Source organism: Bos mutus, chromosome 22 (genome assembly GCF_027580195.1).
Source record: "Bos mutus isolate GX-2022 chromosome 22, NWIPB_WYAK_1.1, whole genome shotgun sequence".
In the NCBI taxonomy this organism is placed as follows: Eukaryota; Metazoa; Chordata; class Mammalia; order Artiodactyla; family Bovidae; genus Bos; species Bos mutus.
The window spans coordinates 10,610,469-10,637,291 of record NC_091638.1 but is presented as its reverse complement, the minus strand read 5'-3'; the positions used below and the strand labels follow the sequence as shown (position 1 = coordinate 10,637,291).

Here is a 26,823-nt window from a genome sequence, read left to right as displayed (position 1 = left end):
GATCTATCTACTCATATAAGTACACAAAAATATACTTGTATAAGCATGTTCATTGTACAAGTATCTGTTGAAACAAAAATCTGACAACCTAAAAGCTCATCAAAATGGGAGCAGTTTTTCAAATGGACAGCCCACGCACTAACAGAATGATGATACACTGCCATTAAAAAAAAATGTGCTGACATAAAACTAATCCCCAAGAGGCACTCAGTGGAAATAGAAAGGGACATGACTTATTTTTTAAAATCTTTTAAATGTCCCCCCGCAAAAAAGAATAAAATAAATCTTTATATACTGATTTGAAAAGATACTGTGAGTAAAGAAACAAGTTAAGCAGCATTATATACATGAATCACTTGCATACTGTTCAAACGTCATACACAAACAGAGGCTGCATTTGGGGGACAGAAACAGGAGAATAGGGGCAGAGGACTTTTACTTTGTACTTTCCTTAAGCTAATATTACGTTTACAAATTTAAAACAAGTTTTAATACTCTAGAAAGACTGGGTAATTAGAATCATCCCAGTTTTGTGTTTTACGTAGCAATTTTTAAAAAGTTAATGTATTTCATTTCTTCTCTCACTCCACTGATTGAAGGGCTAGGAAGCAAGTGGAATGGTTCAATGTATAAAGTAGAGACGAAAAGGAGAAAGAAAAAGGACAGGGCAGCTAACTCACACCCTGAATTACCACCACTGGGGGGAAAAAAAAGAATTTCCAAATGACAGTTACAAATAAATTAAAAAAAAAATTCTAATGGCAGTAGATTCAGACTCATTTAAGAATTATGTGCTACGTCACATTCATACAGCAACCACCAATTCAGACAAATTAGTTCTTGAGTTTGTGTACTGAAGGAAAATGGCAACCCATGCAGAAAAGGGTGAAACACACCACACCCTCAATATTCTGAACTGTGAGTACAGATTAATGAACCAATCAGAAGTGTCTACAGAACATGCAAAGAGACCAGGCAGCTCACCACAGGACTGCTTCGGGATGAACTCGCTCTTGATGAGTGAAAACTGTATTCAGATGGCTATAAAGTTTCCAAGAAGACAGGTTTTACAATAATGATCAGCTCCTTTTCCCGCTGGGAATACATCAGTGCCCCTGGACCTGACTCACCCTGGTTCCCAGGTTAAGGTAACTGTTACTCCCCCGGCTGGAGCCCTACTGCTCCTACCCTCATGACCCAGGAGCCCACAGCAAGAGCAAGGAGAGAAGAAGGGGGTGCCCCGAGAAGCGCTATTCTCATCCTCTCCCTGAGGAACTAATGAGCCAGAAAAGAGGTTTCTCTGCTTGTACTGTCTTCACACTTGAAGCCTCATTTTGCAGCAGGCGCTTCCTCACAGCTTGGGGGAGAGTCACAGTTGACAAGCTGATGGGTCACAGCTTGGAGAGTTATTACAGGTCCGATTAACTGGCTTTTTCTTTGTAAGTAAACTGTGCCCACCTACACCTCACCCTCCTCGCCACCTCCCCCTGCTTGGACTTACAGTCCGAGAACCGTAAGGGTTATATAATCCACCATTATACAATGACACCTGAAGAACAAAGGAAATGCCATTTAGCCATTCAGCGTCAAAGTTATTTTCAAAGTCATATAACTTCTTCAAAGTACTCAGTTCCAAAAAAGCTGAAGAACAGTGTTTAAGTGCACAGCCTCCCGAGGTGATAAGACTCATTTATGTCTGCATAAATTCCTGCGTCAGCCTCAGTAAAGCTTCAGGCTCACACTTCATTTCAACACCACTGGTTACAGCATTGCCTTTCATCATGTTATGAAATTAGGAGAACATTTACCAATTTATTCTCTCAAAAGAGGGAAGAAAACAGGTAAGAAAGTGAGGTACAGAAAGCTTTGCCCACTGTCATGATAAAACTAAGCATAAAGCCTCAGGTTCCCGGTCACTAGAAGAGGCCACAACAAAACAAACAGCCTGAAAGCAACCAACTCAAAATTGCACATTACACAGAGCGATTGTTTTGGCTTTCGAGTCAGCTGGCTTCATTAGAGCCGAGTATTGATGTGGCCAAGGCCACAGCTGTTCCCCTCCAAAAATACGACATCCCATGCCTAGGCAGCCATCTCACACAAGTATGCAAGTGGAGTGGAACCCATGCAAATCCACCTCCTCTATAGGAAGCCAATTCTAGGCAAGGGCCCACCAACAGCCAGCAGTATCTACCACTGTGAGGAGAATACACTCATTTTTACTCCCCGAAAGTTCTGTACTATAAGCACAGGCAGCACATTTTGCAGTACACACAGCACTAAAGCCACGTGTCCTTGGCTATTCTGGAGGAAAGATGTCAAGCTAGAGTCAGCACCATGACAATGGCTTTGCCAAGAGTACACACATTGGAAGTGGAAAATACAAACCAGACTGGCACTTCTCAGCAGACCAGAATTTACAGTGGAGGAGGCCTATGGAGAAAGTGCATGATTTAACCCAAAGGAAAGGAACCGGCAGCTCTGAAGGCCCCACACTCCTCAGGAAGTACTAACCCTGTAGCTCTTGGATGTCGCCAGAGGGTCGCTGTACAGGGAGGAAGACTGCTAAGAAACAAAAACAAAACACACACACACAAAAAAACACAAGCAAGAAAAGAAAGGGAGAACTGGTCTCACAATCATGAAAGCTTATGTTTATTCTATATTCCATAATTCACCAGTAATTCATAAGTGTTTAAGGCAGCTAAGTACACACACAGTGAGAAAAACTTAACCGTTAGAAGTCTCTTTAACTATCAATTTTAAGGGATCAGAAAGAAAAACACTTGGAACAGTTTTCTATAAATGTGTTTTAAGTCCCACTGGTCTTTGAACATTAACATTAGGAGATGAGAGGGCCACCTAAGGAAATGTTCTGGGAACAAGGGCCATGGCACAGGGAGTGTGCAAACCGTGGCCACATCGCAGCAGTTACCAGCAGCTCCTTGACATCGAATGGGCTTATCCTGATTACTGGGGAGCCAGGTAATGAGCTCTGAGTTATTGCTATAAACACTCTTTTCCAAGTGGATTAGAAAACCTATATTTCAGAACAAGCCATGGGCAAAGCACTTTAGTTTAATTAGATAAATTATACTGGTCACAGTGAATCCATGCATTAAACAAGGCACAGCATTATTTAAAAAGGAATTAAATCTTTTTTCCTGATGTCATCTCAATACTTTTTCACTAAGCCCAATCAGACATGGAAAATAAGACTAAATCATGTATGCAGGTTTTGACAACTAAATTATTTTAAATATACTGCGTGCCATATATTTAATATGTTCTAAACGTACGGTGTGCCAAATGCCTTGAAAGAACAAGAGATTCTCACATTACATAATTACATTCTTCTCATCACATATTTTCTTGGTCGTGGTGCTCAGCTTGTGGGATCTTAGTTCCCCAACCAGGACTGAACTCAGGCCCTGGCAGTGGAAGCGCTGAGCCCTAACCACTGGACCACCAGGGCATTCCCTCTCATCACACTTATAGTTCATATTTCCACATGTACACTTTTAGTAAAAGGACATACACCGTGATATGTATTGATGCCTACAACTTATTTTGAAATGTGCCCTTCCCAAAAAGATGGACTGATGGAAACACAGTGGGACAGTCAGACAGATAATTACACGATAAAGGAAATACAGTAAAAATGTTCATTGTCGAATCTGAGTATAGGTATGCGGGTGGTTACTATACAATTCTTTGAACTTTTTTGTAAATGTAAATATTTTTCACTTAAAAAATTGGAAAAAATGGTACTCATTAATAAATGTGGTGATTCAACAGTTACCATCATTTAAAGATACACTCACACAGACAATGTGAATTCAGTTATCACAAACCTGTACAAACACAGCCATTCACAGATTAGTCCTAACTAGTCAAAATGCAAAACAGGGGATTAGAAATGTGTTAAAGTTGGATAAAACAAATAAAGCCAAAAAATCTTGTGACAAACCCGAGAATAGTAGGCAGAGGTGGGTTTGCTATGTCTAAGACTGCTATAGTTTCTTTGGTCAAAGTAGAGGCCACTCTGCAAAAAGCAAAATCAAACACATTTTTCTTAGGTTAAATGCTGTTAACCTAACAACAATGACAAAATTGGATATTGCCAAACCCCTTCTCCAAAACAATGATTTTAAAGATTTGAATTATATTAAGTCAAAGTCAAAATAACAGCGATTTCAAGTCTCTCAAAGAAGACTAATATTAAAGGTTAACTTTTCAAACCAAATCATTGCTATTTTATTTTTTATTTTTTTTACTTTAAAAAGAATATAAACCCTCAGATAAAATAGAAAGGAAATAGGAAGTGAATTATTCTCATGTCACACTTAGGAATGTCCTTGAAAAACCCAGGATGAATGGATAATTACTACTTTTATAATCTATTTGGAAACATCACAGAAATCATTAAAGCTATTTTTTTTTCAAAACTCCTCCTATTTCCATTATTTGTTCAAATAAACTGATCAAATTAAATTACCAAAGAAAGAGTGTGAGCAGTAAACATGGTTTGGTCTACGGCAGGTTCATCTTCAATATACTAAGGGAAGCAATTACATTACTGTGATTGCTTGAGGGGGGAAAGAAATCATCTAAACAATTTCAGCCATCTTTTTTGCTCAAGGTTAAGGAAGCCCAGGCAACCTCTGACTGAAAGACGGCTCCTCCACTGTTGACACTGCAATAGGGGACAGCCCTCCTCCCATCGCAACCCTGCCCTGCCGACCCGCCTGCACCACACCCTCTGAGAGGCTCCATGACTCACTTCTCCCCAGAGCTCCCAATACTCCACCTGCCAGGTCTCACTAATGTCCTCCCATTTCATCCTCGCCTCCTTCCTCATTTCTACCAGCCAAAGGTTCCCACCCCGCTCTCCACCTCACCAATGGCCAGAGCCCTACCCAAGGGAGCCCTGAGTTAGCAAGGAGCTTGGGCTGCACTTCCTCTGCCAGTGCTGTTGCAACTCGACAGGGAAGAGGTGTTCCCAGCACCCCAAATGGGCACTGTAGACATTTTTTTTTCCCCACAGCAACGCCATTTAGCAGGTTGGCTGGAATGGAGAGCACTATTAGTCCTACAGTTTAATTACACTATAGGTTGAAGAATTTTCTGCAAGACAGCATGGGAATTCTGCCATCATAAACTTTGTTGTTTCTACCAGAAAATTAATTTCAAGTTCCCAAATCTCAAATGTATAAAACAATCATTCAGAATGACAGCTACATGTGAGTTTCGTACTGCCTATAATACCACAACTGTGCTTAGTTGTTCAGTCGTGTTCGATTCTTTGCAACCCCATGGACTGTAACACACCAGGCTCCTCTGTTCACAGGGATTCTCCAGACAAGAATACTGGAATGGGTTGCCATCCCCTCCTCTAGGGGATCTTCCCAACCCAGGGATCGAATCTAGGTCTCCCTCATTGCAGGCAGATTCCGTCTGAGCCACAGGGAAGCCCAATATCACAACTAAATCAATTCAAATATCCAAAATAAGTTATAAGAATCTCACTAAACCTATTAAGGTACAGTCCTCCAAAGGGCAATTCATAGATGAAAATACAGTATTAATGAACTTAGTGTGACACTTTCCTAACTCTAGCCACCAGGGTTAGCATATGTTAGTGAAGTGCAAGTCGCTTAGTCATTTCCGACTCTTTGCGACCCCATGGACTGGGGCCTGCCAGGCTCCTCTGTGCACGGAATTCTCCAGGCAAGAATACTGGTGTGGGTATCCTATCCTTTCTCCAGGGGATCTTCCCGATCGAGGGATCGAACCAGAGTCTGCTGCATTGCAGGTGGATTCTTTACCAGCTGAGCTACCAGGGAAGCCCATCATATGTTAACTTGATATTAAATCTTGTAAATGAAAACAAAATTATTTTTAAATAAGGTTCTGGTAAGTCATGTTTCAGTATATTATCAGGTTTCAATAATGCCTGAAGAGCACACTAATGCAGTCATAATTCTTAATTTCCCTGAAAGGATCAGTGAATTTTACAACCACACAAAATACTGTGATATGAGACACAACAGAACTAACCAGTGGGTCTTTATGAGAACCAGAAGATCTCTTCTTCATTCCGTAAGAGTGACTGTAAGAATGATTCTGGAAGTAAATATTGATGTTAACTTTAAAGATCACATAGTGCAGTTTTAAGATAATTTAATAAAGTGCATCTTAAAATCATACATAGAAAAAGGCCCACATGAGACATCGAGTAGTCTACATGCACGCACCTGTTAGTGGGAAACGGGCTCAGACACACAGCCTGCCCGCATACCAGCATCCCCCTCATCCCTGCTGTGCCATCCAGCTCGGTGCTGAGCCAGCTGAAGACTGAATTAGGACTCAGAACCAGCAGGCTCTAAGTGGGGGCCTTCATGCCACACCTCATTTGAGTCTCCGCTTCTTTAAAAAGGTATGAGTGACAAGAGAGGCCACTTCCTTTTGCAGTCCTCCTTACCTAAAGGCCAAAGAGCAATCCTGTGTATCCACCAAAGCACGATGAGAACAGAAAACGTAACACGGCACTGCCTGAGACAGTCCTCTTAACCCGAGTTACGGGTCCCGCAGCAGGTGCTGCTCAGCGGAGAGCAACCTACACAGCGTAGTCTGTCTCATTAGAGCAGCATCATTAGATAATAACCTGACATCCTTGGATGTAACTTCTAGGAGTCAGAGCCAAGTGCATGTGAGGGGATAGAAGACAGCAATACTACTAAACAGGACAACTGGCAGAGAAGAAGTGCAATGTGGATATGCACCTTTGGTCTGAAAGGAGGAGATGCAGCTAGAAGGGGCCTAGCCGTCAACAGCCTGCTCTACACACACCACCTGAAACATGCACAGCTAGATCCTGAATCAGTGATTACAAATTCATTCTCCTTTTTTTTAAAGTCCATATCTTTCTTTTAGACATTACTACTCTGAACATAAGAGCTGTGGCAACGTATGGATACATTAACCCAAGAAAAACACACTACAGGTAAACTTCCTTGGCCAAAATGACATGCCATCAAAAAACCAAATCAAGCAAAAAGGAGTGGAGGAACTGACGTTTCAGTTGTCACCTGAATCCTCTCACACCTGCTGGCTTGTGACACAGAACATAAGACATAGCAGGTATAGCTGTAAAACATGCTGCTGTAGTTCAGTACATCTCACAACACCGCTGGAAACAGGTCTTCCAGGGCACTGAGTATGTGTCAGCTGGGTGACTCATCATTTTAAGATGAGTCCTGAATGGGAAAGCAAAAAATTTTTATATGATCCTGAGATCTTAAAAGGCAAAGCTATTCAAGTGCTAAACCATGCCACAACTACACACTAGAATTTGCCGTTAGTCATATATTTCCCCCAAACATCACAACAGACCTGTGACAAAGTTAGACATAATCTAGGATTAGCATCACCAATTGTTTATAAAGTGAAACTATACTTAACACAAAGTCATGCAATACATACTAATGATGAAAGTCTTGATGATCTATCCTTAAGAGCATCATACTGGATTTCAGGAAAAGGTGGAAGTTGGTTGTATTTCCAAAATCAGAAATATAAAGGCGGGGGGAAGCAACATTCATAAAATTATGAAAAATCCAGCACTACTTTAAAATCCCCAAATTATTCAACATAATAGCTGTGACACCTGAATTAAAGAACACTCTCCCCCCCTCACTCTTTCCTAGTATAGGTTATTGTTAAACTACATGTACAGGAAAAACTTCATGTTCTCATTCAGATCCAGAATTTATAATCAGTAATGTTCAGATGATTCACCCCAGCACAGTGCAGCACAAACACCCAAGGAAGCCTTTAAACACAGGAATTAAGCATCCTAACGGTCTGTGAACATCGTTGTCCATCATGTGAAACGTGGCAAAAGCAAGTCATGGAGAAGCAATGAAGCAGGAACACATAGCTATGATAAACTTACCAAAAAACAAAACTAAAAGACAAACAACTGCAGCACTAAAATGGGGAGAGCTCCCTCGGATCTGCTTGTGCACACACCTGGAAAGCACCCCTTCTCAAGAGCTTTCGCTATGAAAAATAGCGAACAAAGCTAGAAACCTGGTCAGAGCAAAGTGTGGAATGGATAGTATACATATAAAAGTGGCATGAAATATAAATCAAAGAAAATAGATATAAAATTTATGACAAGACCAGAAAACCATATTTCCTGTCGGGTCTTTAAGAAAATAATACGTTTAGCACCACATGTCAAATCCAAGAAACCAAATTAAATAGTAACTACTCAGATTTGTGTTTTCCTAATTTTTTTAAGCATTCTAGTCAGATTTTTTAAGCAATCTTGCCCAGAAGAGCAATGTATAAAACAAAAGCAATGAACAAGTTCCTCAGGTAGTTTGGTAAAAATATCTTTCTTTTGCAACTCTTATACCCATTTAGGATCTTAGGGAACACTATTCAGAAACCTGATCTAAAGTAATGTTTTTCTAAATGTGGACTGCAACTCATTAGTAGTTCATAAAATCAATTTATGGGTTCAACCAACATTAAAAAAATACAAAATACTAGAGTGGATCACATACAGTAAATATTTTTTTAATTTGTTTCTGTATTTTTTATATACTTATATACACACAAAAACAGGCACATCTCTGCATATGAATACTGGATTACAGTGTAAAATGTATTCCTGTCATAGAGGCTGCAATTTTAAAAAGCCTAAAATACACCAAAAGGTAAAATTTAAAAGTGTAGTTCTAATAAAGCATTAAAATAATAGTTCAGACAGAACAAAGGTTTCAATTCATACTTAATGAGATGATCATTCACAAAAAATAATGCAGAAACTCCCCCAAATGTATTTCATAAGTATAAGGCTAAGTGGTATAATTTTACCACTGGCAAAATTAAATTCAGAGAAAATGATATTGCAATAAATACTAAGAGGTACTGAAGCAAAATATCTGCATTTACATACTTTTCTTATATTATGAAAACAGAATATAAAGTGTTACTACATGTGTAAAAAAAAATCTTGTTTATCCAAAATTTTCTAAAATGCCTAATGGTGTGCATTTGGTGGTAAATGATGTGCGTGGTAAAGTCACTGTGGTGAATGACATTTCACTGAAAATAAAGTTCCTTCTCTATGAAAGTTTTACCTGTGACTTCTTTCAGTTAACAAAATACTTTTGTTTTTTAAAAAAAAAAAAAAAAAAAAACCCATGACCAAAACACGTATTACTCAAATCACACACTCTTGCATATAAGCTATTCCATCCTCCCAAACAGGTAAGTTCATTGAAGGAATCAGTCTTAGTTCTCATCCTCTCTGTAACACCTGGTCTTCTGCAAAAGCATAAGATTTAACAAGTTGAACTGAAAATGATCTACTTTGATTTTCTAAAATATAATGCAGAGCTCAGATAGTTTTATTTTATTTATCTATTTATTCAGCTGTGCTGTGAAGCTTGCAGGATCTTAGTTCCTTGACCAGGGATGCAATCTGGGCCCCAGCATTGGAAGAGTGGAGTTCTAACCACTGGACCACCAGGGAATTCCCTCAGTTTTAAAAACTGGTGAATCTGGTAGGAAAATCCACAACCTGGACATCCCAATTGCTACTACTGGTTGTACACCTGGTGAACAAAAAGAATCCTCCAGTATGTGACAGTTGGCATTTATGTTGTTTAAAAGCAAACGATTCATCAAGGAAGAGAGAACTGAAAATATTTCCAAACTTCCTATTATAAAAAGTATTAAAAAGCAGGCTACAGAAACAAAAGTTCGGCAAGTGTTTGTTTCTGTGGGAATGGACCTATTGCTCAAGCCCCCGGGCGCCGCGAGTCAACAGTGAGTGCACAGTACTAACGCTGCACATTTCTCTGGGCTACACGCCACGAGGTCGTCACTGCTGGGTGTGCGGGCTCTGCTCCAATGTGTCCCCGTAACGTCCTTCGATGGGCTCTTCCACGGAATTAAACAGTGTAGGAGTAAATGACAGAATAATAAATTCCAAGCATATTAAAATTAAATTCATTAAAATTGTACTAAAGCCACTGATATATAAATAGGAACTAATAAAAAACAACAGTAAAGCTCTCCACCAGTGAAAACTGTGATGCATCCCTACCACTCTGATTCAAGATTACCTCATTTTCTAATTTCGGATCTCTTCCTTATAGTCTTCTTGTATTTCAATACATAAAAGCAGTGACCAAGCAGTCAGTCAGATTTTTTTTTTTTAAAGGTACATTGCTTTTTAAAGAAGCACTGTTTCAATTCTAAACTCAGGGCTTTGATTTAATCTTCTTTCCCCAAAGCTACCATCTTCAACCATCTTGAACTATCTCTGCCTTATTTTTATACAGAAAGTCTATAGCATTGATACCATCTCTAGCCCCACATAGCTTCAGGCAGGACACTTTTCAAAGAAAGCAGTTAACTGGACAAAAGGAGAGATCAAAGTCCGAAGAATGTGGCATGAAACCATAAACACATCTTCCTCATATCCAAGTACTGCTAATGTTCATGTATCAAATACAAGGTCCAAAAGTCTTAGACTTTTTAATATACAGCTCATATGTTTAAAAAAGTAACCAGAAAAGAAATACCAAAACCCCAAATAATATAGCAAACCCGAATAAAATTTAGGTCAGGGTTTTAAGCCATCACATGTATTTTTACAGAGAACACAAGTTGTCTACATTTTCGGTATAATATAGATGGTAAAGTTATTCTAAAAGGCAATAATCTGATGAAAATTTAAAACTCCCAATATTATCAAGTTAGAAAAAAGAAAAAAACTTATCTCAACTATATTTCTTTTGTACTGTGTTATTAGTAAGCTTTCATTTCAAATCAGACATTTCTAAGAAAGTCTAAAAATTTAAATATTGTAAATGCACACTAACAGTAGTACTGAAGTCTCTACAAGGTAAAAATTTTACTAATCTTGAAGTTCACAGACTGCTTTTTAAAAATATTAGGAGTTTTACTTTTTGCTACATAATAGCAAATTTTCATAACTACCATAATGAAATACAATACTATTTGAGTTCTAGTTATATCTTAAATTTAACGATGTAATTTCCATGAAATGAAAATCAATCTCACTTTATAGACACTGAGTAAACAATTCCTTATTTAATTGCAGATTTATTTTTTGTTTGTTTACAGATTTGTTTTAAAAACAAATTAGGTTGAACTTGGATGGCTTTACCATTAGGTTAAACTAATATGTAAGTTTCCCATGCAAATTTACAAATAACCAGCTTGAAGACTGTGAACTTCACACTATGAACATTACAATAAGTCATATATTAAAAAAAAAAAAAAGGTGAGATGGGATTATTTTCAAAGCCCTCCAAGCTCAACTTTTAAGCTTTTGTTAACTCCCTGTGAAAAAAAAAAAAAAAAAAAAAAAAGGCACCAAAATTTCTCTAAGGAGAAGCAAGACAAATTTATTATCTTAAAGCTCTTTTCCTTTAAAATCATTCTTAAACCACTAGTTAGATTTCTATAAAGGCTTTTTAATATTCTTATAAATCTAAATTTTTATAATCAACCAAAATGTTTATGATTCAAGTACTAGCTTACTAATTTATTCCAAAAAGCCAGTAGATTATATTCACAATAAGAAATATAACCACTCCTGGCAACAACTGTATATTCGGAAAACATCACCTCGCCTGCCATTCAGTTTAGCGCATGTGCATGTGCAAAATTTATGGCCAAAGCTGCACTCGGCCAATACGCAACAGACTGTAACACAAGGAAAAGTATCTAAAAAATAAAACGTGGTCTTAAGAACGTAAGTGAATAAAAAAAAAAAAGAAATATAACCAGAGTAAAAGACTATTTAAGAATGCAAACATGTCAATAACTAGTATACCAGAACACACTCAGTTTAATACAGTGTATTTTCAAGATAGGAAAAAATACAAGATAAGAACATTATACAAGATAGGAAGAAAACTAGACCTGGGGATATTAACAAATATAGATCTTAACAAGAACAGAATTTTACTGATGAAAAAAAATCTAGATATAAGCACATATACTATATTAATAATGTACAAATTAAAAGCATTGCTCTAAGGCAATGTGCTTTAAGCACAACTCATTAAGAACAGAGATCAGCTTTTTTGGCACAATATGCAAGCTTTTAATGAACAATTTCTCATTTATTTTGATTTATGATCATATACACTAAAAACTTGAGACAAACTACAAAATATTAATCAAAATATTGAAGCATGATCATTTCTATAAATATGGTAAGACAGGCGTTTTAAAAATCAGTTCAATTTACCACTGAATAAAACTATTAGTCACCCATGCCACCGAATAATAAATTTCATTAAAAAAATTATCATTTGAAAAAATCTGAAAGTAGGAAAAATCTGAAAGTTAGAACCATGCAGGTGTTATTTTATAAAATCAATCTTATTATTTTGTAATGATTTTACAAAATCAAAAGTCCTTTTACAGAAAAAAAGTAAATATACATGTTAATAGATGAAAATATTTACGATTTTAGAATTGATTTACTTATAGCAATAATTTGAGAGAAAATACCACTTTCCAATGAAAAGAACTTTACCAATATTTTCTCTTTTTTTAGAAAAGACAAAGGGATAGCTTTGCTATTAGGGTGTAAACAACTTAAAATACCAACCCTGTGACTGCCAAGACTTCGAATGGACAATGCATCCTCAACTCCCTGATAAGATAAAAACAAACACAGTAAAGGTGTGTGAGTGGCTGCAGCAAGCTGATGAGGAAAAGTATCAGAGGCAAGTTTGTAGGTTATTACAAACCAGAGAAGGACGACGATGACTGGATCTGTGGGAAGACCTGGCTCTTTCCGACTCTTCCTGGGAAGGGAGAAAGTACGTGGACAGTTAATCACTGAGCAGAGGGCTGCCTATCAGAACTGAGCACAGAGGGGAGTTTCCTCAAAGCTGAGTTTGGGCAGTCACATCCCTCCCTCAGTTGGAAGGGAAGTAGAAATCATCTCAGCAATGTTTTCATTTGAACAAGTGTATGTATGTCTGGCCATTTGTAGAATGTACTCGATATATGACCAAGAGAGCTCAATATACCAAGATAAAAATTAGTAAGTATACTTAACCAACAGAAATTGAGGTCAGCATTAAAAGCAGACTTTGATCTATTTTTTATGATGTTAGTTTATGCAAAGCAGGAAGAAATGTTTATTACAGATGTAGTTTACAGTGAAAATGTATTCTTTTAAAAAGGTTTGGGTTGTAATTTTGCGCTCATTGCCAAAAATTTTTTTCTTTTACCACTATAACTGGGAAAGCAAAGAACAACTAAATGAAATAGCCCCTGACTGTGTATTGTTAATATGAAAAACTACTTATAATTATGAGAAACTAAATACTTTAGAGTTGATAAAGTTGCTTCAAAAGTTATGCCTTATGAAGACTGTAAAAACAAAACACACAAAAAAACCCAATTGACTAAATAAATGTAATTCTAATTTTTTCCATATTCATCTATTAGCACTGTGGCATTAAGTACTGAGTCATGTGAAATTAAATGACTAGTCCCTAGAACCTAATCAACTGTAAGAACCTTCTGATCTTTCAGAATTTCAAAGTTTGGAGTGTCAATTTGCACTGACTAAGAATCTACACACAACTGGCCAACTGGGTTCACAGGTAATCAACACTGCTTTTCCCAAAACACACCAAAACTTCAACACCCCATGACAATACAGCACAAGCATCATGCAGATGGAATAATTGGATGTGGCTACGCCTGATCATTCATTGTGAATCCAGCAACAGTAATTCAACTGAAACACCACAATTTAATGCTTTGTTTTGGTCATGATCTTTGAATACAATTCCAAAAAACGCCTGCTTGTCATATGTCGTGTACATTGATGCATTTGATCAAATCTGTTCAGAAGTCTGTTTATATGTACCAGGATGATTCAATAATTCAATGTTCAACATGGTGCTCTGATCTTTAGGAAATCATCACTGATTCACAGTTTTGTTATGTAATAGACACATGTAAGCTGTAAGAAGCCAAGCAAGTTTCTTTCCTCTCTTTGACTATCAGGTGACGTATCACAAAACTTTGGGGGGCATGAGTGTTAGCCCAGCAGGGTAGGTACAGCTTACTAATGGTAACAAGTTCTAGGCTAGTTAGCTTTGTTAGTTGAGGTTAATTCTATGTGCCCCCTCCTAGTGTTATTTGGGGTACCAGGGTGACATATCAATACAAGGTTTAACGTTCAGTTTTCTCTTTATTCTATCCTTTACTTTTCATTCCACCTACCACACAGGCGCACTTTTAAAAACCTGCCTCTAAAGAGCACATCCCATTAAACATGCAGCAAAGACAGATGAATTCATATTTATCCTTAATTATGCCTATTATAAAAATAACTCTAAATAACACCACAGTAAGTATCGGAATATCTCTAGATTTACACAGCTTTCTTTTTAGCACCATTTGGAAAAAATGACCTAATGAGTTCAGAAAACTACAGAATAAAATATAAGCCCATAGAGGCTGGCTAATTTAAAGTGACAGGATACAGATTATTCCACAGTCATAACCTACACCTGAAGCCAGCACTGTTCAGCAGGCCTTTCATCGACAGTGGAGATGCTCTGTGTTTGTGCTATCTGGTATGGCAGCCACCAGCCACAGGTGGCCACTAAGCATTTAAACTGTCAGAAGTGCAACTGAGGAACCAAAGTTTAATTTTTATCAATTCAAGTCGAAACCTAATTACCCACATAAGGCTAGTGGCTACCATATGTACAGTGAGGCAAGCTCAGAGCAAATTTTTATTACACCAAAAAGACTCCAAGCACATACTTCACTAAGAGTCTGCCGTGGAACACTACTCTTCCACAGAAAGGCGGGCATTCCACGTGGCCTTTAACTACTGCCTTTACCTGGAATGCTACCGCACAGTGGCAGACAGGGAGATACAGAAGGAAACCCTGTATAAACCAAAGACCCTAGCACCAAATCTAGAATTATTTTTAAGAGCTAGAGGATCCTTAGAGATCATCTAGTCTGATCCTTTCATTTTATAGTACAATAAACAAAAAGCTGCATCACAAAAAGGTTAGGGGTCAACAAAGCTAGAAAGCTGGACCAGCATTCAGACCTTCTGACTCACCATACCACTGAACCAATCAAGATACTATCCTATACTGGCCAAATCCAGATTTAACTACATACAAAGAACATGAAGAAAGGGGCAAGGTATCCTAGTTTTCTACTCTGGAATACAAAAAAAGCTTCATTTCCCAGGTATTTCTAAAGGACTATTAAAACTGCCAAAAGGCTTTTTTAAAAATTAATCACCAGAAAGTCAATAGAAAAAGATTTCAGCAACGTTTTTAGGTACCAATTACAAGGCAGACTATCCCTCTCCTTCCACAGTTCAGAAGACAAAATATTTTCACTGTCTTGGGAAGCCTTATAAATATAAAAGATGAATGAACAGGACAATGCCTTCAAAGAGAGTTTTCTATCTTTTAAGGCTTCCTGAAAAATTATGTTTGATACATTTAAGTTAGATAAATGGAAATGAAATATACCCTGTTTTTAAAAGTTCTCTTTAAGTTTTTTTTTTTTTTTTTTTAAAGCTGACAGCCCTCTGCATATACCTGGACATCTCTGACAATAAATATTGGATTCAAGGGGTGAGCTATCCCCCTCAGTTGTTTTTTTTTTAATTAATTCACTTATTTTAATTGGAGGCTAATTACTTTACAATATTCTGGTGGTTTTTGTCATACATTGACATGAATCAGCCATGGGTGTACATGTGTCCCCCATCCTGAACCCCCTTCCCATCTCCCTCCCCACCCCATCCCTCAGGGTTGCCCCACTGCACCAGCTTTGAGTGCCCAGTTTCATGCATCAAACTTGGACTGGCGATCTAGTTCACATATGGTAATATACATGTTTCTATGCTATTCTCTCAAATCATCCCACCCTCGCCTTCACCCAGAGTTCAAAAAGTTTGTTCTTTATTATCTGTGTCTCTTTTGCTGTCTCGCATATAGGGTCATTGTTACCATCTTTCTAAATTCCATATATATGTGTTAATATACTGTATTGGTGTTTTTCTGACTGACTTCACTCTGTATAATAGGCTCCAGTTTCATCTACCTCATTAGAACGGATTCAAATGTGTTCTTTTTAATAGCCGAGTAATAATACTCCATTGTGTATATGTACCACAGCTTTCTTATCCATTCTGCTGATGGACATCTAGGTTGCTTCCATGTCCTGGCTATTGTAAACAGTGCTGCGATGAACATTGGGGTACACATGTCTCTTTCAATTCTGGTTTCCTCGGTGTTAATGCCCAGCAGTGGGATTCCTGGGTCGTATGGCCCCCTCAGTTTTAAATTAGGAAACCTCACAAACTGCATTTGCTCTTTCAGATTCCCAACACGTCACTGCTTCAGACACCCGGCTTACAGGCAGCAGTACTGGCTAACCTAAGACTACCTGGGGGCCCAGTAAGACACAGGCCCTTTTCTTCTTGGTCCGTCCACCTCCCACTCCACCATCAGCACATGGGGCACCCTTGCATCCCTTTGAATTCCGGCTCTGCCAACAACTAAAGCTGTTCACTTTGCCAACCCTTTCTCACCTACCTATAAAATGGAGAGAGTGGACCTGTCTTACAATGGGGACTGAACACGTATGTAAAAGGTATGAGCACAATGCTATGCTATGCTAAGTCACTTTAGTCGTGTCCGACTCTGTGTGACCCCATAGACGGCAGCCACCAGGCTCCCCCGTCCCTGGGATTCTCCAGGCAAGAACACTGGAGTGGGTTGCCATTTCCTTCTCCAATGCATGAAAGTAAAAAGTGAAAGTGAAGTCGCTCAGTCGTGTCTGACTCTCAGCAACCCCATGGACTGTAGCCCTCCAGGTTCCTCCATCCATGGGATTCTCCAGGCAAGAGTACTGGAGTTGGGTGCCATTGCCTTCTCCATGAGCACAATGCTGGCACACAGACATGTACTCAACATTACCTTCATTCCTGAGCCTCATGCTCCGGTGTTCCCTATTCACATCCAACAGCCCACTCACGGGCGAAAAAAGTGCTAAATTAGGAGAAATTTTTAGTATAGGAAGATTCTTCCTTCTAGTCATCGATAACCCAACTGTTTGTCTATGCATTATTTATTATAAATTTATTAGTAATTTATATTTTACACTGTGATGCTCACATGCCAACTTCTATGATAAGTTCATAGACAGAAAGCAGCCAGAAAGACAAGGATAGGATAAGAAGTTAGAGGAAAAATCAGTTTGAACGAAGTGCCAGAAGGGGTCGGAATGTTAATTATTCTATCTGAAACAAAACCCCACCTTCTCTGCCTGTCCAAATCCTACCTATTAGTTAAGACTTGGACACCTGCGTTTTAAACCCTAACCCAAACTGCTCCTTTCAACATAAGAATTAAATATTAGACTTTTAACATAGGCTTTTTTAATTTAATGCTTTGATCTGCCCTAAGATATTAAAATCCTAGGCAATTTAATTTGAGAACTATAATACATAATTATAAAAGGAAATTAATATTTCCACTTTTGCAATTAAGAATTATTTCTCTTAACTCATGCAAAAATATTCTTAAGACATCATCAGTAATATTAAGCCAGTTACATGCAGAAGACACTTGAATTATAAAATAAGCTATCTTTAATAACAAGAAAGGACAGATTCTACTCCAAAATAACAAACACATACATGAGGAGTGGCTTAATTTTAAGTAACCAAACACCTTTTTTCTCTCTTTTTTAAAATATCACAATGAGAAGTATGATGAAGTTTTAAAATTTGTAGGTAAATACAATCATAAATATTTAAATTCTGGTTATACCTTAAAATGCTATTCTAGAAGGGATTTGCTTATGAAAGTTGCTTGTTATGCAGCAATTAAACAGTGGTTCTTAACCTCTTAGGGATCACAGACTCCTTTTGAGAATCTGATGATAAAAATTCCTGTGGCCATTTCACATGAAAATATACACATACTCAAAACCTGGCATGGGATGTCCTCACCCCATCCCCCAAGCCTATTCACACACCAAGCTAAGAACCCCGGCAATCAGAGGCAGCAAGGGCACTTATCAACACTGAAAAAAGCTCAAATTTAGGAATGACTCACAGTAAGTCATACATTACTGGTTGCAATTTGCTCTTGTAGCTAACAAATTTGGGAGTGACAGCGTAAGACTTGAAAGGAAACTGAGAGAACTAACAACATAAAAGTAATTTTCAGAGGGGATGAAAGAATGATTTGGTTCATCTTTCTATGAAGAACCTGATATAGCTTTTTAAAAAAGAGAGAAAAGAAGAAAGGGGCAGGGGAGGAGAAGGCGGGACGGAGAGGGGTGGGCAAATTTTAGGGACAGAAGAACAAATCCACAGAGAGAAAACACATTCATCTACTCAATCTTTCTTGGTCAGGAGCATTTATGAGATGAGCGTGAGGCTCTAACTACAACGAAAATGGCCGGACTCCAAGCACACATTTGGTCCACTACAGGCAGAAGAGACACTCGCTGACCTTTAGGTTCAAACATGACAAACACCCCTACTTGGCAAATGATTAGTCAATGTTTTACTTTGAGATTGCATATTTCAGCAACTGATCACAACATGCAGGGCAGGCAATTCTGGCCTACCAGCCACTTCTGAATCTGTCCCCATTTCCGGTCAAAGGAATGATGAGAGTGCTACAAATGCAAAAGTTTCACAAACTCAAGTTTCCGACAGACTGCCTGCTATGGAAAGTCTTAAACTAATCACATACATTTGTCCTGAAAGGCAATGATTGTTAATTCAAAGTTACACATTCAAAATACACAACATACTAAGCTAAATATGTTCAGTCTGCAGCTCAGAGAACTACAAATAAAACTTAAACTTAATAACTCTATTCTTATAGTTCACTACAATTTTAGGAATATAAAAGACAATGCATTGTATTGTAACATTTCATCTCAAGCCAAGAACTGCATTCAATATTTGAAGCTATGAGGTAAAAAAAAAAAAAAAAAAAAAAAAAAGCATTATATTAACTGTTTTTGGCTTTGTTTTTGAGCTGTGACAATATGGACTCTATACACATCTCTCTAACTCATTAACAGAAAATTCACCACAAACCTCAAAACAAAGTGTTTAACATTGCCCTGCAGCTTTTTTCCCCCTTTAAACTAAAACATCAGAAATGGTTTTTATGGGAATTTTCAAAGTCAGGTCAATGTCAGAAGGAAAGAGTAAAAAAGAGTATTTGTTTTCTTTTAAAGCAGCCCAACTTCTATATATGTCTAGTTATAAATTTTTTTTTCTTTTTTGCTTTTCTCACTGATAATTAAAACAGACGGAAATGTATTAGCTATACAAAAGTGTAACATAAAATCAATCATAATTCCACCACAGATAAACCAAAGTACTGAGAGTAATCACTTCTTTCCAGTAGTTTTTGATCTATATATGGATACTAGTTTTTGTAACACAAGACTGGAGTCCTAAAAGTGCTACAATTGTGGGATTTTTTTTTTTCCATTTTCTTATACGAAGATTTTCCTCCATTATTAAGTATGCTTACAAACTATATGGCTGTATGATTTCACAGAGCTTAACTATGTATTTATCACAATATAGTCAAAATTCTAGGACATTTAGGACTATAGTAAATAATTCTGTCATCTCTAAGCCTTCTTTGGCTATTACAAGGACTTTATAACCCAACAGTAACTTATGACAAGAGGTATACAGGTGTCTGCTGTTAATTTCAAACAAATACTGCACTAACTTGCTGACACAGAATGGCTCATCAAAACACATACATCAGGTTACTCTATTCCCAGTATTTCAAAAGGAACCAGGTTTACTTCAGAAGGAAACTAGCCTTCTGAAGTAACGACACAAAACAGGGTTATTTTCCCCAGTTACCTCTTTTTGCTGCCGTTCCAGTTCTCTCATGCGGATATCTCTTGCTTCTGCCCGGGCAGCCCGTTTTGCTGCCAGCCTTGCCTCTGCCTGAAAAGTAACAGAAAGATTCAGCTTTATTTAAAAACCAGTGCCTCCAGCACCATCCCTCTAGACCAGCCTGGAGGAGAGAGAGCCGAAAAGAGTGGGGACACAGGGTTGCCCACCAGCAGCCTGGTGACCTCTTCAGTCTACACCCCCTCCACAACTCACTTCTTTTTCTAGTCTCAGAGTCTCCTGAAATCTGGGCCTTCATGCACAACTGTCTGACTTGATGACATATTCAAAACAGTTTACACTGTTCATTGTAGGTTTCTCCAAACTTGCTTTTTCCAGTATTTCTTTCCCCATCAGTTTAATCATACAAATTGGAAATGGCAGGGCTTGGAAATGGCAGGGCTGGCCCCTATTTCACTGTGGGCATCACCAATATTCACTCTCCAAGTGCTGTCAATTCTTGACCAACTCTTGGGTTGAGTTTCCCTCCAACCCATCTCTCTTTCTTTATGCTCACGATCCCTGCTTATTTCAGGAACTCTTCCTCTCTCTCTCTCCGAGATATGCTTCACATGCCATCAGATTCACCACTTAAAAACATACAATTCAATGGGTTTTTAAGTATATTCACAAAGTTGCACAATTATCATCACCATCTAATGATACTTTCGTCACCCCAAAAGGAAAACCTGTACCCATTAGTTGTCACTTCCCATTACCCAACTCCAGCCCCGGGCAACCATCAGTCTACTTTCTGTCTCTCTGAATCTGCCTCTTCTGGACACAGCATATAAATGAAATTATATAATAACTCTTTATCTCCTGGACACTGCAACTGCCTCCAAATCCATCTACCTGACTTTAGACTCGACAATTCATCGTCTATGTGGTTACATGACTGCCCATCTGCCTTACAAAACACATTTCTGATCAAATCAATCATTTTGCTCTGTAAAACACTCCAGGGGCTCCCCCTCACTCACTGTTAAAGCAAAAATTCCATAGACCAGCACAAAGAGAAGACAGGAGACGAAGAGCAAAAACAGAGATAGTTTCTCCCAGTCAGTTCTCTGCCTTTTTTCCCCCAGTTGGCCCCAGCTTCACCAGCTACATCCACCCCTCTCCATTCCTGGACCTCATCTCCTGGGCTGGGAGGTTCAGCCTCTCTTCACAGACTGTTTGCTGGCAGGAGGTATTCTCCCTTCTCTCTCATTCAGCGACCACACTACTTTCTATTAAGAGCTCCTCCAGCCCCTCTGTCACAGAGTAATGCTCTACGCACATGCCCCTACTGTGACTTATGACACTGTGTTAAACGTATTATATGGTATTAAAATTACATGCTCTGTCGCCCCTATGCCTTGGTGTCTGCCAAACAAACAAGACATTTCCAGGCCATGGGCCAGTGTATCAAGGAAATGAGGCAACAAAACAGCCTGATGTACCACATGAAACTAAAAAATCTCTGTCGTTTCTCTGGGAGTGGTTTCCTGGGTTCTTGGCCGCATTGTAACTCTGATTCAGATCCCTCCTCTGATAAGGACAGTAGCTGCTGCTTCTCTTGTTCTGATGATATTTGTGCCCAAGCCTCACAGTAGGAGGGCTTCCCAGCTGGCACAACAGTAAAGAATCCACCTGCCAATGCAGGAGACACAAGAGACGTGGGTTCCATCCTTGGGTCAGAAAGATCCCCTGGAGTGGGGGCAAGAATACTCCAGTATTCTAGCCTGGGAAATCCTACGGACAGAGGAGCCCGGTGGGCTACGTACACGGGGTCACAAAGAGTTGGACACAACTGAGCAATTAAGCCCGCAGGCACACTCACACTAAGAAGAGACTCAGGCAAGGTTTAGAAGGATCTACTGTGTGTAAGCACCACACTGAGTGCAAAAAGTACAGAGCAGGACATGCCATTTCTGCCCAAAGACTTCACAGTCTAGCTGAGAGAGACAAACACACTGCTTAGAAGGAGGACACCTGCAGGAAGGGGCAATGGGTTTTGCCAGGCAAGGTCACAGAAGGCTGCTAAGAAGCATAGACAGTGTAAGAGTTACTACTTATTCAATCTCAATTTTGGCATTTTCCTAGTCAGTTTTACACATGTTTTAGTAGCAAAAACCCTGCAAAGTGAATTGCAATCTACCATCCTTAAGCTCTCACACCGTCATCACCAGAGCAATTAGTTTTCTCACATGAATTTTCCAATGGCCTCTATCTTTAAAACACCTACACTCAGACTTCCCTGGTGGTCCAGTGGATAGGAACTCACCTGGCAATGCAGGGGACACGGGTTCAGTCCCTGGTCAGGGAAGATTCCATAAGCTGCGGGGAAACTAAACCCATGCAACACTACTATTGAAGACTGCCTGCCTAGAGCTGATGCTCCACAACAAGAGAAGCCTCTGCAGCGGGAGCCCTCATACCGTAATGAAGAGGGGCACTGGCTCACTGCAGCTAGAGAAAGGCCACTCACAGCAACGAAGTGACCCAGCGTGGCCAAATAAATATGTAGTTAATTTTAAAATACACCTACACTCTCCACCTTCTTTCCCCCTCTATGAATGATCACCACGTTCTTACCAGAATGTGTATTTTACAAAAAAAGACTTTAAGGCTAAATTATGCTTCAGCACATAATAAAAACATCTACACTTGCAGCCTCCCTTAGAAATTTATCGAGAATGCCGATTTAATCCTTCTGATATCTGTGGCCAATTCTGCACAATCTATTCTAAAATGGGAGTTCTCTAACCAAACAGAAGTACAGGTAATTGAAATTTATTCTCTAATAAATTCTCTTGCACAACAAAAGGGAAGGGACCTAACTGCTGTGCAACAGAAAGACCACGGGCTTCAGAGCCACAAACACACCCTTCTCTTTGCTACTTAGGCAACTCTAAGCGAAACTCGGATGTTACCTCCCTTGGAGACAGTATTAAATACAGCAAGCTTTAAGAGATAAAGAGGTTTCAAAACTACTTTATCTGTTTCTTTCTTATACATTGCTCCCAGGTTTCTGATAGCAGGAACAGCAAGGGGCCAGCAGTCACTCCAATCTGGTAAGACAAGAGGTGCACTCTATTCTTACACTGACACATTTTAACTCTTCTTTTTTTTTAATTATGAAAGTATGATAACACATTTATAGGAGACTTGGAAAACACAGAACAAAATTACATATAGTTCCACTATATTTTATAAGCATTTTAAGTAGATAAATTAGTATTTTTAGTTGGAGTTTCAAAATCAAATTCTCAAAAATTAATAAAATACATAGAAAAGTAGAAAGATATAATAGACCTGAAAAGCACTGTGAACCAATCCAACATAATTAGGATTTATATGATTTTCACACAACAGCAGGATACAAATTCTATTCAAATTCCCATAGATTATAAACCAGGAGACACTGGAACATATCCAGGGACATAAAACAAGGTGCAAAAATTTCCTGGTCTAAAAGTATTGAAATCATACAGAGTTTGTTCTCTTAACACTGTGGAATTATGTTAGAAATCAATATCAAAAACATTTGAAATTAACCCCCATATTTCCAAGTGCAATATGACATTTACCAAGAGAGATCTTTGACTTATAGCCACTGAAAGCCTCAATAAAGTTACAAGACTGGAAAAACACAGAGCATGACTGCAAAGAAAGCATTTAAGTGAGAAATTAGTATCAAATGAGAGCTTAATGTCAAAGATACTTTAAAAAACCCATGTATACGGAAATTAAATGTCTACTTAAATGATGAGTGTGTATCAGAAGTCATAACAAATAAAGTCAGAAAATATGTGTAACAGAATAAAAATGAAAAGAGAATTTATCAGAATTTGCTGCATGCAGCTAATGCAGCTCAATGCAACTAAATATAATGTGAAATTTTAAATAAGGTATGAAAATAAATAATAGATCCTAGCATAAAATTGTGTAAGATTTGAATAAAACCTGTACTTTAGTTAATAATACTGTGAAGTGAAGTGAAAGTCACTCAGTCGTGTCTGACTCTTTGCGATCCCATGGACTGTAGCCTACCAGGCTCCTCAGTCCATGGAATTTTCCAGGCAAGAGTACTGGAGTGGGTTGCCATTTCCTTCTCCAGGAGATCTTCCCAACTCAGGGATCGAACCGGGCCCAGGGATAAAACCGGGCCCAGGGATAAAAAAAGCACTGCAGGCAGACGCTTTACCGTCTGAGCCACCAGAGAAGCTAAAATAACACTGTATCATATGTTAATTTCGTGTTTGTTTACAACAGTATTTCTTTATATTCTCAGAACTGGATTAGAAATTTCAAGTCTCATTCAAAATTTTTTAAAAAATCACTAAATAATAAGCTTTCTAGACTTTTAGCCGTAATACTAGATATACTGATATATGTTTAAACAGTCAAATTATAGGTACACAAACCACACTTCAAAGTAGCAACACTAGCACCTTCCCCTCAGGATACAATTGTGTCAAAGAGCTACCACAGCTTAGTTTTAACCCACTCTCACAGATACAAAATAAAAAAGATAAAACAATAAAGGACCACAAGGATTGAACTAAGTTCAATACAAAGGTTGGTTAATAAAAATGAAACACAGAATCACCACTTGACCCAATAATTCCACCTCTGGGTACATACACAAAGGAACTGAAAGTAAAGACTCAAAAGAGATATTCACACACCAAATGTTCATAGCAATATTACTCATAAGAGCCAAAGGGTTTAAACAACCCAACTGTCCATCGACAGATGAATGGATAAAGAAAATGTACATACATTTTCCATACAATGGAATATTACGTTTAAATTTAAACAGCAGGAAGCTCTGACTATATGCAACAACTGTGATGAATTTTGAAGACACCGTTGAGTCAAATAAGCCAGACACAAAAGGACAAATATTAAATGCTTCTGCTTATCTCAGGTTCCTAAAATAGTCAAATACCACAGGGATAGAAAGTAGAACCGTGGTGTCCAGTGTGGGAAGGAGGGGATGGGAACTGTTATTTTAACAGGTACAGAGTTTCACTAAGGATGCTGAAAAAATCCTGAGGATGGGCAGCGGTCGTGACCGCACAGCAGTTTAAATGTACTTAACGCCACTAAACTGTACACTTCAAGGTGATCAAAATGACTGACTTCGTGTGATGTTTATTTTACTACAAAAAAAGTTAGTTAATTTAAAAGTTAGCATAACACATGAGTGAAATCACAAGTACTGAGGAGCCTAATTGAAGTATCTGTATGGTCTTTAGGCTGATATGACCCAAACTTTTAAGGTTAATAGGAAAATTCAGGAACTGGAAATTCAGGTTCAGAAATTACTTGTAAATCTATCTAGTAAGCACTGGACCAGGTTTCTAAACATGAAGATCATTCCAAGGAAGACAGTCGAGAAATAACGATCAAGCTCTGGCAATATATCAGGACCCAATTCAAAATGTACTAATTCTGTAAAGGGGGGACCCTTACCTTTGCTCTTAATATTTATAAACCTGAACAGTGCTTTGAGAATGATCTTCATAGAATCAAAACTCAAACTTTCAAGATGACAGAAAAGATGAGACCTCACATTAATATTACCACCATCATTTGGGCACTTAGCAAAGCTAGACAGTTATTTACATTTAACTCACAAAGTAACCCCTTGATGTAAAGAAAGATGAAGTAATTGGCTTAATGTCCCCTGGCCAGCAAGTACTGGAACTGAGATCCAGATCCTAAGAATTTGATTCCAGTTCATGCTCTTAACTGTGTTGCCACAATGTATATCTTTATACCCCAAGTATAAGAATGTATCCTTAGGCAAATAATAAAAGTTTACTTTGGATGAATTATCCTATGATTTTCAATTCAGCATAGACTCTTTTCTGTGAAAATGTACTATTCTGGTTCTCTTTTTTCTTTGACCAGGACTTTACACCAAATGTAGTCAATCTTCTGTTACACACAGCCTTTCCTCTCGTTTTACTCCCTATTTTCAATTATCGACCAACGGGAATGACTCAAATCTTACATCTCGGGCTCTGACCAAAAGCAAGGCCTATATTTCTAACTGTTTGGTGTATCTCTTGTCATGCACTAAGAGTGGATAAAAGCAACCTCATCCCCATGAATACTCTATGCTTCCCTGTTTTTCAATCTCCAGAAGTGGAACCCTTGTTGAAAACTCAGCCTCAGGGATTCCTACTTCTTAATCAAACTTTCTTTACACTATCCCTTGAATCCAACCTTTAATTTTCCTTCCAAGCAGGCCCTCACCACTTTCATCTGTGACACTAACTCTAACTTCACGTTCTCCATTCCCACTCTCCTCCTATCCCTGCTATTCCATATTACACACTGTTAAATTCACCAAGAACCTGGAAAAGACCCTGATGCTGGCAAAGACTGAAGGCAGGAGGAGAAGGGGACGAGAGCGGATAAGATGGTTGGATGGCATCACTGACTCAATGGACATGAGTTTGAGCAAGCTTCGGGAGTTGGAGATGGACAAGGAAGCCTGGCGTGCTGCAGTCCATGGGGTCACAAAGAATCGGACACGACTTAGACTGAAGTAACTAAATTCACCAATATCCAAAAGAATCCTTACACTGTTACAATTTTAAATTTGGATTCTGTTACTGCTTAGTCAAATAAACACAGGCAAACAGGCTAAAATAAGCTCAGTGTGGCTCCCACTGGCATCCCAAATCAGAAACTCAACCAAGGCCAATCCTATTCTAAGTATCTGTCTTGTGGGTCTACAGGTAAAGCAGGATCTAGCCCACCCAATGGACAGTACCCTGCTTCCTTGGAATATAACCCCCATG

At 38.5% G+C, this 26,823-nt stretch overlaps 1 protein-coding gene across 19 annotated transcripts in view; it reads right to left on the bottom strand.

Moving 5' to 3' along the window:
* Window positions 1–26,823, bottom strand: part of LRRFIP2 (LRR binding FLII interacting protein 2) — a 109,156-nt gene that overhangs the window by 43,776 nt on the left and 38,557 nt on the right. For 5 of the 19 annotated variants that reach the window (XM_070359585.1, XM_070359579.1, XM_070359583.1 and 2 more), the window contains exons 3-13: window positions 19,985–20,071; window positions 18,712–18,762; window positions 12,816–12,872; window positions 12,674–12,718; window positions 7,486–7,527; window positions 6,061–6,126; window positions 3,971–4,045; window positions 2,515–2,565; window positions 2,389–2,433; window positions 1,502–1,549; window positions 985–1,041 (exon numbers count right to left, since the gene is read on the bottom strand). In XM_070359585.1, the coding sequence (XP_070215686.1) occupies window positions 985–1,041; window positions 1,502–1,549; window positions 2,389–2,433; window positions 2,515–2,565; window positions 3,971–4,045; window positions 6,061–6,126; window positions 7,486–7,527; window positions 12,674–12,718; window positions 12,816–12,872; window positions 18,712–18,762; window positions 19,985–20,071 (624 nt within the window). The remainder of the gene's footprint in view (window positions 1–984; window positions 1,042–1,501; window positions 1,550–2,388; window positions 2,434–2,514; window positions 2,566–3,970; window positions 4,046–6,060; window positions 6,127–7,485; window positions 7,528–12,673; window positions 12,719–12,815; window positions 12,873–18,711; window positions 18,763–19,984; window positions 20,072–26,823) is intronic. The other 14 variants (XM_070359597.1, XM_070359598.1, XM_070359581.1 and 11 more) reach the window with 7 other exon arrangements.